The sequence below is a fragment of the Macrotis lagotis genome, chromosome 2, assembly GCF_037893015.1.
Source record: "Macrotis lagotis isolate mMagLag1 chromosome 2, bilby.v1.9.chrom.fasta, whole genome shotgun sequence".
In the NCBI taxonomy this organism is placed as follows: Eukaryota; Metazoa; Chordata; class Mammalia; order Peramelemorphia; family Peramelidae; genus Macrotis; species Macrotis lagotis.
This window is the reverse complement of record NC_133659.1, coordinates 184,364,048-184,381,935: the sequence shown is the minus strand read 5'-3', so window position 1 is coordinate 184,381,935 and position 17,888 is coordinate 184,364,048. Positions and strand designations below refer to the sequence as shown.

The 17,888-nt window shown below is 50.7% G+C and overlaps 1 protein-coding gene across 10 annotated transcripts in view; it reads left to right on the top strand.

Annotated features, from left to right (window-relative positions):
• The first annotated feature begins 2,069 nt into the window (after positions 1-2,069).
• The window catches only part of CACNA1G (calcium voltage-gated channel subunit alpha1 G), an 89,018-nt gene continuing 73,199 nt past the window's right edge, over positions 2,070-17,888 (top strand). For 9 of the 10 annotated variants that reach the window (XM_074223728.1, XM_074223731.1, XM_074223733.1 and 6 more), the window contains exons 1-8: positions 2,070-2,507; positions 2,727-3,089; positions 11,140-11,251; positions 11,463-11,596; positions 12,435-12,532; positions 14,945-15,104; positions 15,556-15,856; positions 16,113-16,205. In XM_074223728.1, the coding sequence (XP_074079829.1) occupies positions 2,812-3,089; positions 11,140-11,251; positions 11,463-11,596; positions 12,435-12,532; positions 14,945-15,104; positions 15,556-15,856; positions 16,113-16,205 (1,176 nt within the window). In that variant the 5' untranslated portion in view covers positions 2,070-2,507; positions 2,727-2,811. Of the gene's footprint in view, positions 2,508-2,650; positions 3,090-11,139; positions 11,252-11,462; positions 11,597-12,434; positions 12,533-14,944; positions 15,105-15,555; positions 15,857-16,112; positions 16,206-17,888 lie in introns of those variants that run through there. The other variant, XM_074223725.1, reaches the window with a different exon arrangement.

Here is a 17,888-nt window from a genome sequence, read left to right as displayed (position 1 = left end):
GTTCTCGGCTCAGCTCCCTGCCCCCAGCCTCACCCTTTGCAGGAGCCGAAACCTCCCGGAGGCGACCCCGAGTGAGGGATTCGGGGGTCTGTGTGGATGGGTGGGAAAAGGGGAGATTCCCAGGGGACGCTAGAGGTCATGCACGCCATTCCTCTGCCTCCCAACAGTGACCTTTTCCCGGGCAGCGTTCTGGAGGAGGAGGTGACCCGACTCCGGTGCTTTTCCTTTTGCTTGACGTTCAAGAAGTGCCTCCCAGGGTCTAACCCTTAATTTCCAACACGCTGCAACCCTAACGCATTTCCCTCTGTAGTTCCGACAGCTTCCTGCGGGAGGGGGCTGGAATCCAATGGATTGAGGAGGGAGCAACTGGATAAAGGGACCAGGGGAGAGAAGTGGGCAAGAACCCCAAGTCGCCAAAGAAGGGGGCTTTTCCCGGCCCCGCCCCCTGTCCAGGGTGCTGGGACTAGGACAGCGGCTGCTGGGTGGAGGCTTGGAGGAGGACTCGGCTGAGCGCGTGGCTGAGCTGAAGCCGCCGGCATTCGGACTCCTGCTTAGGCAGACCAAGCTCCATTTTGTTACTCCTGGTCGTCTTTCTCTTTGGCTTCTCTTGAGGGAATCAAGAACTTTCCAATCTTGTCGGGCTCCTCCGGCTCCCCCCTTTCCCCATTTCCTCTTTTCGGACTGTCACCATTCTATAGAGGGAGAAACTGAGGCACGGTTGCAGCGTCATCGCGGTATGGGTGGTGGAAAAACACATTCTTACAGAAGCTGGCCTGGACTCGATAGCTCTAGTTTTCTCCTAGCTCCATACACGTATATCAATAGCAAATACCCCGAAATCCCCTGCCTCAGAGGCCGCATACCATCTTACTCTTCAGAGGCCCAGGGAGACCGACCTCCCCCGGATGCTGAAGTCCTTCAGACCAGTCTAGGGTTAGTTCTCCAGGGAAAACAAAAGTCCGCTTTGTAAAGGTCCCTCATCGACCAAGACCAGAAGTCTGGTCACCCAATGTGGCCGGCATGGTGATCTTGAGGGAGCTCGAGGTCAGACGGCTCTATAGGTGCTGCTTCCTAGATCGGATCAAAAGAGGGATTAGAGGAGGGACACCAGGGTCACGGTCAGGGGCAGATATAGAGGGGCTGGGCCTTGGCCCAGGAAGACGGAGGGGGCACCGCCCACCTCACGGATCCTGGCCTGGCTGTTTTTTTTCTCTTACCCGTCAACAGCACCCCAAACCACACACCCCTAGTCAACCACAAGCCACGCCCTCAAACCTAGGGACCGCCTAAACCCCTTGGGTCATTCCAGGCTCCACCCCTAGCCCTTCCTCCCGTATTAGGTCCCCAAACTCTCTTGTCTCTCCATCCTCCAGTACGGGGTAACTAGGTATTAGATTTGCCACTTTAAAAAAAGATTCAATTTTTCGTATTGGGCTCCATTGCCCTCCTCAAGGGCCGCCCCTTCGCAAACCCAGAGCTCCGCCCTCTCCCCCTCCCACTCTGGGTCCCCTGGATTGATCTAAATCCTCAATCTTTCTCCTTCAATTCTTAGCCTGCAGTTATTTCCTTAGCCCAATTCAATTTAGGGGACAAGAAATCAGGGATTCGAAGCCACAGAAGACACTAAGGGTTCTCAACCAAGATCAAGGGGGGCAGCAGACCCCAGGGACAAGTCCCCTAATTCCCTAGGGGTTCCTTAGATGGGAGTCTTCGAGACCCCAAGAGCCAAGAGGAAAAGGGGTTCGACTACTGTGGCATTATGCTTGGCTTCTCACATTCCAGGGGGGCCGGGGGGAAGGGGGAGGGGGAAAAGGGTGGTCCCAGGCGTCCGGGCTGGAACCGGATTCCAGCTGTGGTTCTTTCCCACCCCCCCCTTCCCCGCCTATTGCCCGCCTGCCTCAGCTTTCGACCAATAAGAGGTCGGCGTGAGGCCGGCGGCACTTGTAGATTGGCTGAGGGACTGGCTGTGGGGGGGCGGGGCCTGGGGCTTGAAGTTAGAGTGAGGGATCCAGCTGTGCTGTGCGCTGGGCTCAAAGCTTTAGCTTCAGGCTCTGGTCCGAGGAGGGAGGCCGTGGCGCCGGCAACGGCAACGGCACAGGCGAAGGCAGCGGCGGCAGCGGCAGCGGCAGCGAGAGCTGCAGCAGCCGCATCTCCGCCCCCGGCCCTGCCCAGGACGGCCCCCTACTATCTCTCCGCCCCACCCGGACTGCTAAGCTTGTGGGGGGAGGAGAAAGGAACCTCTCTTCGCTTCCCCCCCAAACCCCCCCCACCCTAGGAAAGTCCTTCTCTTTCCCCCACCGACACCACAACTGGCAACCCGCCTGGGCGATGATGACTGCTTAGACTCTGCCCTCGTTGCTCCAGGGAAGAGGGGGCACCCCACCCCCGTGGCCCCCAGCCCTAAGCCAGTCTTCCCCAGTTCTTCCATACTCCTTACTGCTGCAGTGAGGTGGTCGCGGAGTCGGGCGCCCAGCACCTGGACTCGAAGCAAAGAAGCCTTGAACAAAGTGAGGAGGAGCCGGCGGGGGGGGGGGCGGGGGGGAAAAGCCGAGGCCCAGGGGTAGCGGGGACCCCGCCAGGAGGGGCCCGACGCGGGCCAGGAGCGTGACCGCGGATTCAGGGCCCCCGGCGGGCAGCATGCCCCTAGGGGCGGCGGGAATCGGGCTGAACTGGCCAGCCTGGGGGCACAGCCTCCGCCCTAGAGCCCCCCGGATGCGTCCTCCTAGGGGTCCTCCGGTTCTGTGAGGACACCCCCCCCGCAGGGGGTACCGCTTGCCCCGGTCCAGACCTGGGGCTCAGGCTGGCGGGAGGATGGACGAAGAGGAAGATGGAGCCAAAGCCGAAGAGTTCGGACAGCCCAAGTCCTTGGTGCGGCTCAATGATCTGTCAGGAGCTGGGGGCCTGTCAGGACCCGGGCCAGGGCCGGGACCGGGGCCGGGGCCGGGGCCGGGGCCAGGAGACAAAGACCCAGGCAGTACTGACTCGGAGCCGGAGGGACTGCCCTATCCTGCTCTCGCCCCGGTGGTTTTCTTCTACCTGAGCCAGGAGAGTCGACCCAGGAGCTGGTGCCTCCGCCTGGTCTGTAACCCATATCCTTCGGGGGACCACAGCGGGGAAATGGGTGGGTGGGACAGGTAAGCAAGCAGGAAGGGTTATAGCTGCGGGGTGGGGAGGGGTGGAATGAATCACAGGTGAAGGGAAGACAGGTGAGACTGGAGGGAAGAGAGAATTGGTGAAGGGGGAACTGTAAGAGTAAGGGGGAAGGGGAGAGCCAGGTAAGGCCAGGACAACAGAGGAGAGACAGCCATCACCACCTCAATCCTTCTGATGGGGTGAAAATCGAGCTGAACCGTTGGGGGCGGGGGAGAATTGGGCAGGGGAAGGGGACTAGAGAGGAACGTGTGCCGACCGTTCTGCAGCTGGATGCTCTCCAGATGTGGGGAGGGGTGAGGAGAATCATTGCCCTCCAGATGTGGGGAGATGCAGAAGCTATTGATTTCCGTGGCCGATAGGGGCTGGATTTGCTTTCCCAAATTGAAAAGGGGATGTGGGGGGGGAAGCAAGCAAAGAAACAGGGAATGGAGGAGGGAGAGCTATAATCTGCTCTTCCTTTCTTGCCATCTCCCCCACTTCAAAGTTTGCTACAGGATCTGGGGTTCATCCTCCCCACTTCGACCCTGACTCTGAGGTTTTTCTGACCAAACAGGAGCTGTATGTGGGGTGTTTCTAAGCCCCCCCCATTTACCCCCCACCCCTAACTCCCCCGCAGCGGGCTGGAGGCACAACAAGGAGATTCCGGCGGCAGCTGATGTCAGGGGCTGAGAATGAGAACAAGATGTGCAGGGTGGGGAGGGGGGTAGTTGTGCCCCCAAAGCTAGAAGTGAGCCCCTGGCGGGAACTGAGTCGGTTTGGAGATCAAATTTGAGCTCCCCGAAGTTACCCGCCCCTCTTATTTCATGGTGTGAGGATGCTTAAATGTGAGGAGTTTGAATTGGATCTCCAGCGGGCGGGTGTGTGTGTTTGGTGATAGGTGGGGGGAGGTAGACAGTTGCGGGAACTGCTCGGTAGAGACAAGGATGGAGCTAGTCAGAGCCCCCTCCCCCCATACGCAAATAGGAACTGCTCCCCCCCCTTCCACTGCTTTCTTTCAATGAAAGCTTCAGTAAAGGAGAATATGACCAACCCCCTAAAAATGAGGGTTTGTAGAGAATGAGGGCATGAGTGTGGTTTTCCGTTTCTCCCCTTCCCCTCCTTAGAAGAGATTCAGGGCCCTTCTCCGAGTCTGGCTCGGCTGATCTGGTTAGGGAGCTTCCACTTCAGAGTAGAAAAGAATCATCACCCCTTCAATTTAATCTCCAGCATTGGGGGGGGGGCTCCCCTCCCTCTCCCAATAACCAGCTCGGCTTCCCCAGAGAAATCCTGTCTGTTTCTCCCTCCCTTGCTCACCCTCCCCCTTTTCTGTCTTTCTCCCTCTCTGGCTGCCTCCTGCTCGGGTTGAGGCACAAAGCGTTATCCTGGAACAGGACCTAGTTTTTTGTTTCTTATTTTTGGTGGTGATGGTGGTAAATGTTGTTGCTGGATTTTTGGAGGGCGATATAGACTCATTGAGATTTGGTGTGTCTTGACTGCTTCTCTTCTGTCTTTGTTCATGCCCCAGGGGCTTTTTTGGGACCAAGGAATCTGGGGTAACCTTATCCTGTCTCTTCCTCTTCTGAGATTCCTGTTGCCTATTCCCAATTCCTGGGGCTGTGAGAGAAGTGGGGGGGGGAATGTGTGCTCAGACCACCCTTCACCCCTCTGCAGTTAAGCTCTCACAGTTCCCAGAATCCTGCTCTTCCAGGTCTTCTTTTCTCTTTCTACGCAGAACTGGGCACTGGGTTCCTGGTCTCCCTAGCCCCCCAATCCTCTTCCCCCCCTAAACTCAGATGCACTAATATTCCACCAAAGCATATGAACCCACAGGCACCTCACCTAGTCTGCTCCGCAGTCATGACTACCTCCTGGGTTGTATCTTCTTTCCACTTCCTTCCCAAACCCCAGAATGAGAGAAGATTTTCTGTGTGTGTGTGTGTGTGTGTGTGTGTGTGTGTGTGTGTGTGTGTGTGTGTGTGTGTGTGTGTGTGAAGCAGTACACTGTGAGATTTAAAAGACTGTTCAGATTTGGATATTCTAAGATCTATACTCCTCACCCCTGCTTTACCTTTTTCTGCCTCAGTTTTTTCCCTTCAAAAAGACTAAGGAATTAATGAACACACAGCTTTCCTCAATTTCCCCCCTTCACAGACACCTTCTGAAGAAATGGATCTTGAATTAGAAAAGCCAGTCCTCATAAACCACGGGTGGAAAAACATAGCAACTCCCCTCACCTTTGCTATAGGAGGAAGAGGGAGAACAGAGGATACTTTTTCCACCTTTCCCAGCTTACCCCATAAATTGAATTCTTGGGATTTGCTGGGGGAAGGGTTTCTCCTACCTGTCCATTATACTTTTACCCTCACAATGCTTGTACTGTTTGTCTGTAAGACCCATGGGGAAGAGGAAGGCCATAATTTACCAATCTCCACATTAGGTCTCTTTGGTGTAAAGATTGAAGGAAAGGTCAGAATGAGTGGTGAAAGGTGGAGGCTATTTCAGAGGGAGATTTGGAATTCTGCCTAGTCTCAAACTTGTTCTAGAGGGCTGGGAAAGGGATTTCTCTTGGGAAATTGTGGCTACTGGTTAGTCATCCTGGGAGATAAAGGAAATTTGGGAGGTTTGAGGAAAATGATCCTTTTCCATTTGCCAGAGGCTCTGATTTGAATCCCCATCCTCAATATTTTCTTCCCTTTTCCTCTACATGTACAGAATCTCATTCAGCCCTCTAGCACTTCTGTAGTCGAAGGGAGCCAGACCCCTTCTCTGCATGTCACTCTTTACCACTCCCTCCTCCCACCAAGGCCAACCCCCCAAAGAGGCCTTGTTTCCTGGAGAAGAAACCTGTCCAAGGCCCCATCTGGGATGTAGGGGTGGAGTGAGGAAAGGCAATAAGGATATGAGGACTGAGGCCTGGCATTATAGATATATTTGTGTGTGTGTGTGTGTGTGTGTTGGGGGGTTGTCTGAATTAAAGGAGGGTAATAGACATGGGGTCAGAAGGAATTTCTCCCCTCTTTTCATTGAATCCCCACCCCTCTATAGACATAGGTGCCTGTTTTCACTAATGTGTACTTTTTGGTTGGGTGTGTTTTCCCTCCTTGTGTTCCTCCTTCCTGACTCTATTCTCCCCCCCCCCCTCAACCAAAGGAGATCCTGAGCATTCCCTCTCCTGGCTGTTATGTCACATCTGGAAGTTTGTGTAGGAGTTCCTCCAAGCTCAGAGCCCAGCACAGCTTTTTCTCATTTAGAAATCATAGGCTGGCATTTGGGATCCAGGGAGGGGGAGTGGGAGAGCAGGGCTGGAGGGGGGAGTGGGGAGCCTGCCAGGAGGAGGAGGCCTGAGCGGCAGGAGCCCTAATGACTTCCAGAAGTGAGTGTGAGTGTGTGACTGTGCGTCATTGTGCGTGTCTGAGTGTGTGTCTGATGGGAGGGGGAGGGCAAGGGAATCTATGGATTTTTTTCCTCCTCAGGGTCTTTGACTTCCTACCTTACCTGTCTCTTTCTCACCAGGGACTGGGATGTGGAGAATGAGGCTTTACATTACATTATTTTATGCTAATCTCTGTCTTGACCCCCCCCCAAAGAAATTGGGGTATTAACTTTCTGCCTTATCTCTAGTTTTAGATCCATGGACTCTCCATGGAATTTGGTGTAAGAAAAAAACTTGGGGTGCTGGGGAAAGGCTTGAGGTAGCTGAGAAGCTTAGGAAGGAATACATAAAGGAGGAGGGGTGGAGTAGCTCCTGCTTCAAATCTGCCATACAGACTTCTTGCATTAAAGACACCCCCTTCCCCTCCCCTTCCCACAGTTGGGGACTCCCCAGCTACTCTTACTCGTGGCCCCAGTTGGAGCCATTCCTAGGATTCCCCCCTCCCCACACCCATCCAGCTGCTTAGGCTCCAGCTCTTCACCCCACCCTGCCGGCCTCAGCCAGGATGGCGACAGACACAACCACTCGAGCGCGCGCGCACGCATTCACACAAACACACAGATATACTTGTACACATACAAGGATAAACCCCCTCTCTCACACATGCACATGCACGCACATACAGTCATAGATGCTTGAATAAGACTCCTGGCCCCCTTTCCCTCCCAAAAATTCCAGTAGGCCTACTGTCTCTCTCTCCTCAGTGTCTCTGTATCTATGTCTCTGGGTGGAGCTAGCTGTCTTTCTCAGCTTTTTTTTATTTTTTCAATTCAGCTAGAAATTCCTCTCCCCATACACCCACACACTTAAGAGGGGAAAAAGACACAAGCAGTGTCTATGCTTGGGGGGGGGTAGCAGCATCTGACCAAGGGGTTCTGCCAGAGCCATGAACTTCTCCAACCTTAATGGGATGATGATTCTCTTCCAGCCCTCCCAAAAGTTCAAAGCTTTCTAATGTGGTTGGTCCCCGTCTTCAATAAGGTCGGGGGAGCTTTTATACCCCCATGATTGTTCCCCCATGACTGTTGCAGTTGCCAAAACTGAGGAGGGTGTTGTCTCTCCCTCTTGTATCTCACTGGTCTCACCCTTTTCCCCTAGTGGCTGGGCAAGGTAAGGTTATTTAGGATGAGTGCAAATACCCTGTGATTTAAGCTCTCCCAGGAAAGGAGGATGAAAACGAAGTATTTCTTCTGCCTCTGATTTCTCCCTCTAGATTGTGGGGAGGAGGGGGCTGGACCTATGGTATGAGGGAGAGAGCTCCTCCAGTTTCCCTTCCCCCCCTCCTTTCGGAGCCACTCCAGCCGGGAGAGTCACCATAGCAACAGTGGCCACGTGACTGCACAGGTCTCTCCCAGTCACTATGGCAACCAATGTCCCCTGTTCCCTTGGTTGCCATAGGATATATCACATGGTTTCTTCCCCCTCCCCACCTGTTAACCTGTATTCCCCCCTTCCTACTTTCCCTTCCCCACTAGAGGATGGGAGAGCAGCCTTAGGGAATGGGGGTCACCACAATTACCATGGCAACAAATCAACACCAACCTAGTGACACATCCTACTATTGCTATGGCAACAAAAGGAACATCACACAGTGACATGGAGCTCTGTTCCCATGGAAATGAGCCCCACCCTGGAATGGGAGGAAAAAAGGACACCCAATTAAGAGTCCAACACTCCTGAGTTCAGTCTAGTGAAAGGTTATATTGACCTAGGAACAATCTAGAATAGTTCATGTCTAATTTCCCTGTGCCTCAGTTTCTCTCCTCACTTCTGTGAATTTGAGGCTAGTCAAGTGAGGGAGGAAAAAGCAGAGGAGATAAAAGTTTTTTGAAGATGTCTTCTATCAAGTGCCTCAAGAGGCACTTTAGAAAGATGTTTCCATAGTTGATCTTGAACAGGTCATTTCCTTTCTTTGACCTCATTTTCCTTATCTGTCAAATGAAGAGGTTGGATAAAGTCCCTTAAAGCTCTAATCTCTATATTCTGTGTATGGATGAGGAAAGGCCGAAATGTTACTTCTAGTCAAGATATCAGACCCCTTCCTCAGAGGGTTTTTTAGTGGGGAAAGGGACAGATAGCACTGTCCTTGTTTCTTCTACTTACACTTCCCCATTAAATGTTTTTATAATTTTGGCCATGCAAACATGGTATGTGTATTAGCAGTCACAGGATTTTAGATTAGAGCTAGAAGGAACCTTAGAGTTCAGTGATATAGGTTGATGGATCTCACTATCATCCTTCCCAAGTCATACACTAGGTTGATGAGTGAGAGGCAGATTGTCTACATTCCATAACCATCCTCTTCAAGAGATTGATGCTCCACATTGTTTTTAGATGTTTCCTAAAAGGTGATTTCTCCCACCCCCAGTCCTCCCCAGCCCTCTCCCCATCAAGCTAGAGACAAGTAAAGTATTCCTCTCTTACCAGGCCAGCAGTTTTGGGGGGTTGGTTGGGAGAAATTCTTTTGATGGTCTTACTTCCCACTCATCCCATCTCCATCCCAACCTGGGAAACAAAGTGTTTCCTCATCACCACCATAAGGAGGAGGAGGAGGAGGAAGGGGAAAAATCTTGAGATGGGAGACCACCTCTGGTTTCCAGTGGATCACAGTGTAAAGGGGGAATTTATTCATTCAGCAAAAAAAACCAACTGATTCTTGAACTTAATCCCCACTAGACACTGTGAGGATAGGGGTGGGGTGAGGTACAAAGAAATAGATAAGACAGGATCCCTGTCCTCTAGGAGTTTAAAATCTAGTAGAGAAAATGAGACAGAAACATATATAATTATACTACAGGCAGAGTATGGCCAATGTTGTAAGAGAAGCATGAGCAAAGTGCTATGGGAGTCATCCTGCCAAGCTGTGTGTGTATCTGCTCCATCCGGCTCCTCTTCCAAACAGAGCCACCCACCCACTCTCATTCAGGTAAACCCTGGTTGGGCTTCCCAAGACACTCCTACACCCTTTTTCCTAGCTTAGAAACCTCCCTTTGAATTCTTTCTTCCACCCTCAACCTCCTAGGGAAAGCCACGGGGGAGGACCACCTCCTGGGTAGGGAAAAAGAGGGGACAGTCCCAGGAAAAAAAGGGCGGGACAGCCCTTCTGGGCTCTGACCTCCTTCCCAAAAAGACTCCAGGGAGAAGTTGAACAGGAGTGGGGGCGAAGGGAAGTCGGGAGCCCAGAGCTTCTAGGAAGCCTGGCAGCTCACCCTGCACCCCGCGCCTCAGCACCCCCTCCCCCGCCCCATGAACTCTGGCTGACCCCCTGCTCTGGGGAGAGATCCACCAGCTTCGGCTTTACTCAAAGAAACGGTTCCATGGAAACAGAGCACTCTTTCCCGTCTTTTCCTCCCCCCTTCCCCCCAATCCCCTAGCTTCTGACAGTTAACCATTGAAAAAATCATTCTTGTTAGGGCACAGATGGGAAGGGGCATTTCCTAGTGCCAGCGGTTCGATGCTGGGAGGCTGGAAGAAAAGGGTCGAGGACTTGCAGTGGGCCTGGATCTGAGCTGGACCCCGAATTTAGGGTAGGGAGGACTGTGAAATAATATTGAGCGAGGGCTAGAGAACTTGGAAGGATGGTGGGCCCAGCAGAGCCCAGGGCTTTTGCCTCCTCTACCACTATGATTATTGTACAGCTTCGCCTTCAGGGCAGCGTTCCGAGCTGGCCCTCAAAAGGCTTTGCGCATCTCAATGGTGAAGGTGGCGGAGAAATCTCCAACGCCACCTACCTTCATCCACCTTCAGTCCTCCCTTTAACTCTCTATGTTAATCTCCAACCTTCATCCACCTTCAGTCCTCCCTTTAACTCTCTATGTTCCCCTACTCCGGCCCTTTCCCTCTCCTCCAAGGACAGAGACATTTTACTATTTTAAAAAACAAGGAAGGGTAGTTGAGGTTTGGAGTCCGAGTCATATATATGGCTTTTTGCTCCATCGGGGGTAGAATTCCTCAACCCTGCAGAATCCTTTTCAGGCGCCTCCTCCAACTCCACAGAACAAGCCTTCCCTCAGTCTGAGTTTGGTTGGCGGGGAGGGACCCTTAGCAGTTCCCTAATTTCCCTGGAGTCTGCTCCCCCCCCCCCCCCACCCCGTGAGGATCTGCTGTGCCCAAGCTGCGCCTCTCTCAGGAGAGTATGATGGAGTGTGTGACTGTGCATAACCATGTGAGTGCGAGCTGTTCGCTGCCCGTGCCGGAGGGCAGGAGTCTGTCTGGGCCTGTAACCCCATGACTCCCCCCTCCTACTGATGGCTCCACCAGTCAGTCCATGGAGGCCGAAATGGGACTGGGCTGAGCTGGATCCTGAATACAGAGCACTCGGTGAGGAGCTTTCCACGGGCCCATTCATTTCTCAGACCATCTGTCCAGTCCGACCGCGTTTTCTCCATAGTGGAGCTCTTCTCCTGCCCCACATCTTTCTACGGGGAAGCCACTGCGTCTTTAGATGTTTTTTTCCTTCTCACCTGCATGGGCTGTAGCGGATGAGTGGGTGGGTAGCACAGAAAAAGGAAGTGGGGGAGTGAATCGTTAACTTCGAACTCGTGGCCAGTTGCAACCTTGACCGCTACCCGAACCTGGTTCGAAAGGGTCAGCATGCTGGTTATCCTGTTGAACTGCGTGACGCTGGGCATGTTTCAACCCTGCGAGGACATCGCCTGCGACTCCCAGCGCTGCCGGATCTTGCAGGTGTGTTAGGGGTGGGGAGGGGGCCAGCGGCTGCAGGGCCATTGGGAAAGCCAGCTCCCAGGCTCCAAATCTCTGCTCTGGGTGATCAGTCCCCCGATGCTACAACATCATCGGCCCTCCTGAAGCAGGCCTCCTCTTCCCCTCTCTGGCTTCTCCTTAGTTCTACTCCTTCCCCATTCAGAGTTGACCCCAGCCCCCTCCCCACTCTCAGGCCTTTGACGACTTCATCTTCGCCTTCTTCGCTGTGGAGATGGTGGTGAAGATGGTTGCCTTGGGCATCTTCGGGAAGAAATGCTATTTGGGAGACACCTGGAACAGGCTGGACTTTTTCATCGTCATTGCAGGGTGAGTGATGGAACTTCTAGAAACTCTTTGTTGGTCTGGTTCCCAGGTCCAAGGCCAATTGATGGAGTAGCTCCTCCTGTTTCCTGATACTCTTCACAGGCCCAGAATCTGGGTTGAACTGCTCCTTATCCCCTCCCTCCCTCTTATTTCTTCAACTTTACTTAGTGATTTTCCATCCTCTCTAAGGGTGGTATGGAAGCACCATCTCACACTTCAACTAGCAGAATTTGGGTTCTGGGGATTTCACCAAGGAATCACCTTTCTGCCCTAGGGCTCTAAGTTTCCCTCTGTATATATTTATGAGAGAGAGAGAGAGAGAGAGAGAGAGAGAGAGAGAGAGAGAGAGAGAGAGAGAAATGTGGCTTAGTAGATGGGGAGCAGTCTTCCTAGCCAGGAAGATCCAGATTTAAGTCCTGACTGACTTATCCTATGTGACTGGGGAATTTCATAGAACTTAGTGTTCTGTGAAATTCTGTAAGACTATAGCTTACAGAGAAGGTGTCACCCTACACTGATGGAGAAACTTCCCTACACCAGTGAAATAGCAGGTGGAAAAATGACCTCCCCTGGGGCCTTGGGGTAAGAAGAGGGAAAAGCATTGTTCTAAGATGCAAGAGAGGTTGATCTCAGAGTCACCAACCCTATGACTCATTAAACAAGTCCCTCTCTGTGCCTTTGTTTCCTCAGTTGTAAACTGAGTTGGACTAGCCAGTCCCTCAAGTCACTTTTAGCTCTGTCATTCTGTGAGTCTAATCTTTGCCCTTGTCTGAAGTACCAGTAGACTTGAGTATTCTGATCTCTTTAGTGTCCCTTGAATAAATTGGCCTTTCTCCTACAGGATGCTTGAATATTCCCTGGACCTTCAGAATGTCAGTTTCTCTGCTGTTCGGACTGTCAGAGTATTGAGGCCTCTTCGAGCAATTAACCGAGTCCCCAGTGAGTGATCCGCTCCCTGGGGCAAGTGGGCAGAAGATAAAATAAGCCCCCTCCCCTTCCTCTCCAAAGTACCTGCTCCCTTATTCCAGAAGATGACTGGGGACAGGGAGGAGAGTGGGGGGAGGCAAGACCAGTTGACTGTGTGTGATATATGTCTATGGGGAAAATCAAAGGGATTCAGTAAGACTGGAACTTGAAATCTGCCTCTGGGGCTGTGACAATTGATTGCTTAGGGAGTGTGATCTGGGAGAAAGAGTAAAAGAGTAGGGCAATGGAAGTGGGGTGGGGGTATAGAGAACATGTGGAAATCTCTCTTAGACTGTTCTTTTATTTCATTAAGGCTTAGAGCATTACCTCTCCTCCAGATTTTTTTGAGTCAAATTCAAGAAGATGCACTGTTGTCCCTTTCCCCTTTTTTCCCCTCTCTGTGCTTCATTAACATGGAAGGGGATAAAGTGAAAAGCTATAGCAGCAGTCCTCAGCCTGGGTTGCTCTTGAACCCCACCCCCACCCTTTGCCTGTGACTTTCCTTTACATCCCCAGTGGTAGTCCCCTTTGCCTGTGGGCTCCTTCCTCCTCCCTCACCCCATTTGGAACATTCACTAGAGCCATTATCTAAATTAAACCAGAGATGGGGAAAGCTTTGGAGTATGGGGCCAGAGCAGCCTTGGCAGCTTAACTCACTGCCTTCCCCCTTGAGCTTGTCCATCCCCCAACAAAACCCCCAAGTCTTGGTGCTGGGCCCTGTCCTGAGCCCTGTACAGATAAACCAGTACATAGATGGACCTTGCCTGGAGAAAGTGGGGCAGGCAAGATGGGGAGGGCAGAGGGATGGTAGGTTGTTTTTTTGCTTCTGGATGGTTGTGTCAGAGTCCTGGTGTGTGTCTAGGTGATGACAGCTGCCTCTGGATGTTTGTGTGTGTGTGTGTGTGTGTGTGTGTATGTGTGTGTGTTTATTTTCACACACTATGTGCCTATGTTTCTCTGGGTGGTGCAGTGTTAAGTGTCTCTGGGGAGTCAAATGTTAAATGTGTCTCCAGGTGTTCTGTTGTGTTGGTGTTAACAGTAGCTCCAGACTTCTCGGGTGTATCATCCCCCACTTTCACCCCCACCTCAAATGACGGATGGCTGATTTACTGGCCTCTGTCTAACCACCAGTGTAATTCCCTTAATGCAAACCCTGAAGAATTGATCTCTGCTGCTGTGCAGTAGATTTGGGAGAAGGGGAAGGCAATGAAGAAACCTGGGGGTGGGGGTGGGGGCGGCTAGATGTTGTGCAGGGGATGCTGGCTGCAGTCACATGGCTAGTCCAATTCTGTTAATTGTTTGTGGAGAGGGAAACACAGAAGGCCTAACTCTTCTTAAAGAGGTCTGGGCACTAAGGAAGCACTTAAGGAAGGGTCAGGACAGATTCAGACCATATGCAAAAGCAGTCTGATTGAGTCAGAAACCTGCAAGAGGAAGAAAGGAAAGCCTTCCTTTAATGGGGTGGGAGAGAGTCAGAGAGAAGAAAAAATCAATTATTTGGGGGGAGAGGGGATAGTGAAGGAAATGTCAGTCTTAGATCAATCTCTGTGAATGTCTGGTTTATGTCTATTGATTCATTCTGATTACGGGATCAGAACTCCAAATTGGTGGAGTCTAACGTGAGACAGAGCATATCCTGAAAATGAAGAGCTGAAATTGGGAGTAAAGGGACAGGAGATATGAAAGCATGCTGTTATAGGCAACATGGAGACTGCAATGGTCCAGCAAGCAAGCATTCGACCTTGTTTTTCTGCCTTTGTTTCCCTACTGATCCAATTCAGACACATTTAGAGTAGCCAGAGAGTGAAGGGGAGCAGAGAAATGGATGGGGTTTATATCCTGGCAATAAAGGAGGACTTAGAGGGGAAGGAAGGAATTCTAGGGTCTTCAGGTAAAAAGTAATCAAAAATCATTTGGCTATTGTTCTAGCTAGGTGGTGAAGTAGATAGAGTGCTAGGCAACCCAAATCTAGCCTCAGATACTTACAGATGTATGATGCTAGAGAAACCACTTAACCACTGTCTACCTCAGTTTCTTCAACTATGAACTAGGAATAATAACAGTACATGCATTACAGGATTGTTATGAGGATCAGAGGAGACAATATTTGAAAAGCATTTAGCATAGTTCTTGGTATAGAATATACCAATATAGAATAAAAACTTAATAAATGTTTGTTCTCTTCTCCCTAAAAGGAAAAGAAATGGACTCCAACCCTTTTTTCCTTCAGAGTTCCCTCAGTTTAAGGCAATCTGGGTTGGGCTGGTCTAGGAAATCCTTGATTAAATTTTATCTCTGGATGCTTAACCTACTGCTCCCATTCTGGGGTCTCCCTGCTGCCTCCCCACTTTCTGCCCCCACAGTGCAGCCTCTGCCCACCTCTAGGTATGCGAATCCTGGTCACCCTGCTGCTAGACACCTTGCCCATGTTGGGCAATGTCCTCCTTCTCTGTTTCTTCGTCTTCTTCATCTTTGGCATTGTGGGGGTTCAGCTCTGGGCTGGGCTCCTTCGAAACCGATGCTTCCTTCCAGAAAATTTCAGCATGTGAGTATAAGGATGGGGGAAATTGGTTAGGGTACCTGGGAAGGAGGAGGCTCCTGGGGACTGGAGGTTAGGTCATCTCTTCCTGAACAACCTTACTCCCTGTTTCTTTCCAGACCTCCAGTTTTTCCCCCCCTCATATTTCTCACCCTGTTCCCTAGTATAGACCTTTCATGCACCAACTCTAGGATATCATGCCCCTACCCTTGCTGCTACTCCCTGTCCACAGTCCATGCCTATTTTCCTGCCCCTTAATTTTAAAATCCCACTGCCCATCATTCTATTTCTTTGCTTTCCTGTGCCTTGCCCTCCATCTTCTCATTCCCTGTTCATGTGCCCTTCCATCCTTGTCTCCCCCTATAGCTTTCTCTCTTGTGCTCCCACTTTGGATTTTACCTGTAACACCCTTCCCCAATCTGCTAACCTCATCCCTGACTCCCTTCCCACCCCACAGCCCTCTCAGTGTGGACCTAGAACGCTACTATCAGACTGAGAATGAGGATGAGAGCCCTTTCATCTGCTCCCAACCCCGGGAGAATGGGATGCGTTCCTGTCGAAGTGTCCCCACACTTCGAGGAGAAGGGGGTGGTGGCCCTCCTTGTGGCCTTAATTATGATGCCTACAACAGCTCTAGTAATACTACCTGTGTCAACTGGAACCAATATTATACCAACTGCTCTGCCGGTGAACACAACCCCTTCAAGGGAGCCATCAACTTCGACAATATAGGCTATGCCTGGATCGCCATCTTCCAGGTGTGTTTGTGTGGAAACAGGCAGGCTGGGGACCTGGATTCCAGAACCTCAGACCCCTTAGATACTCCCTGAATTCGGGGCCCCAGGACTCAGATCCTAGCTCAGAGGGTTTTTCTTAAGGTTGTGGGCATAGACCCCTATTATCCAGACTGTGTGTGGACCACACACTCATCTCAGTGAGTCTTCCTACTCATGCTCCCCTCCACACATAGCATGAGCTCCCAAGAGATGACTTGAAGTCTCTTCATCTTCCCAGGTCATCACGCTCGAGGGCTGGGTAGACATCATGTACTTTGTGATGGATGCTCATTCCTTCTACAACTTCATCTACTTCATTCTTCTCATCATTGTGAGTGGCTCCTCTGGTTGGGATGGGAAGGCATGGGTCTTGGGGTTGGGTAGTCCTTGGGAGAAGGGGAAAAGATGGGGTTGGGCAGAAGACTTGATAGTCTATCCTAGAAGGAAAGAGTCATTCCTTTGGAATTCTTCCATCCCCAGCTCTTAGGATAAGCTCTAGTGTAGAGATTCTAAACTGTTTTTGGATTGTGGTCCCCATTGACAGTCTAATGAATCCAATGAATCCCTTTGCAGAATAATAGTTTGTTGCCTACTTTCATATCTGGAGGAAATGTTAAATTTCAGTCAGATGTCAGAGAAACTAAAGGTGTAATTTTCCCCCATCCAATCTATCCATGAACCACTTGGCAGGGTCAGGGAGAGGTTCTGTGAACTCCAGGTCAAAAATTCCTACTCTAGAGAAAGACAAGGGACTGATAAACAGAAAGGTAGAAAAAGATACCATTCTTGTCCCCAGCAAACCCCAGTGGGGAGAAAAACTAGACAGAGAGAGCTAGTGTGACATAGACAGATAGGAGATACCCTTCTTCCCTCTTTTCTGTCAAGTATACAGAAGGGTAGCCCAGCCTGGCCAGAGACATCTGACCATTGTTGTCTTCATTCTGGGTTGAAAGGGAGAAACTGTTTCACACTATTCATAATTTTGTGATTGTTTGAGGTGGAAGACTGGCAGGGGAGAGGGTCTAGGTGAAAGAGGTGAAAGAGGCAGACAGGTGGGGGAACCAGTTTTTATTCTCCCACACCCATTCATGACAACTCTCTCAAAACAGTGCCCTGAAATACAGTAATGAGGCTAATTATAATAATTATCAGGACAGACTCTGGGGAGAAAAATCTGCTTTGTCATCATGAATATTCATGTCCTTAATTCTGAATAGTTTTCCCAGTTGTGGCCATCTCAGATTTCTGGTGAAACTGAGGCATGGAAGGAAGGGACACACAGGATAGGAATATTGATGTATCAGTGGGGTGGGACTGGTTCCAACTCAGGTGAGACTTGGCAGATCTTGGAGTAAGACTCATGAGATCTGTGGTGAACAGTCCCGGACCAGGCTCAGGAAGAGATGGGAAAGGGAAGTAGAATTCTGGAATTTTTAGCTATCCTTCTCCATCCCTACTAGCTGACTTGACCCTCAGGCCTTTCCCCATCACCCGAGGGGGGCTGATTTCTAGGGACCCAATCCACTTGGAAATACTAAGGTTATATAATTCCATGTGATTTCACCTTATCTCTTCCTCCCCAGCCTAACCCTGGGAGGGTCACTGAATTCATGCTTTCCCCCTTCCCATAACTCATCCTCTCTATTTCTTCCCTTCTCTAAAAAGAACATTGAACTCAGACTGAGAGAGTTCAAATCCTTGATATGTGACCTTGGGCCAGATACTTAATTCTTTTCAGTCTCAATTGCTTCTGGATTGGATTATTTGGTCTTCTATGGTAGCATAGTTGATGAAAAGTTGGGTCTGTAATCAGGAAGATCTGAGTTCAAATCTGCTCTCAGGCTTGAGCAAGTCACTTAATATCTGTTTGCCTCAGTTTCCTTAATTGTAAAATGGGGTATAATAGTCTGTACCTCAAAAGGTGATTGTGAAATGAAATAATATTTGTTTTGGCTCTGTGTAAATGCTTTCTCCCTCCCTATGCCCCTTTTAGTTTAAGTTCTGATACTATGAT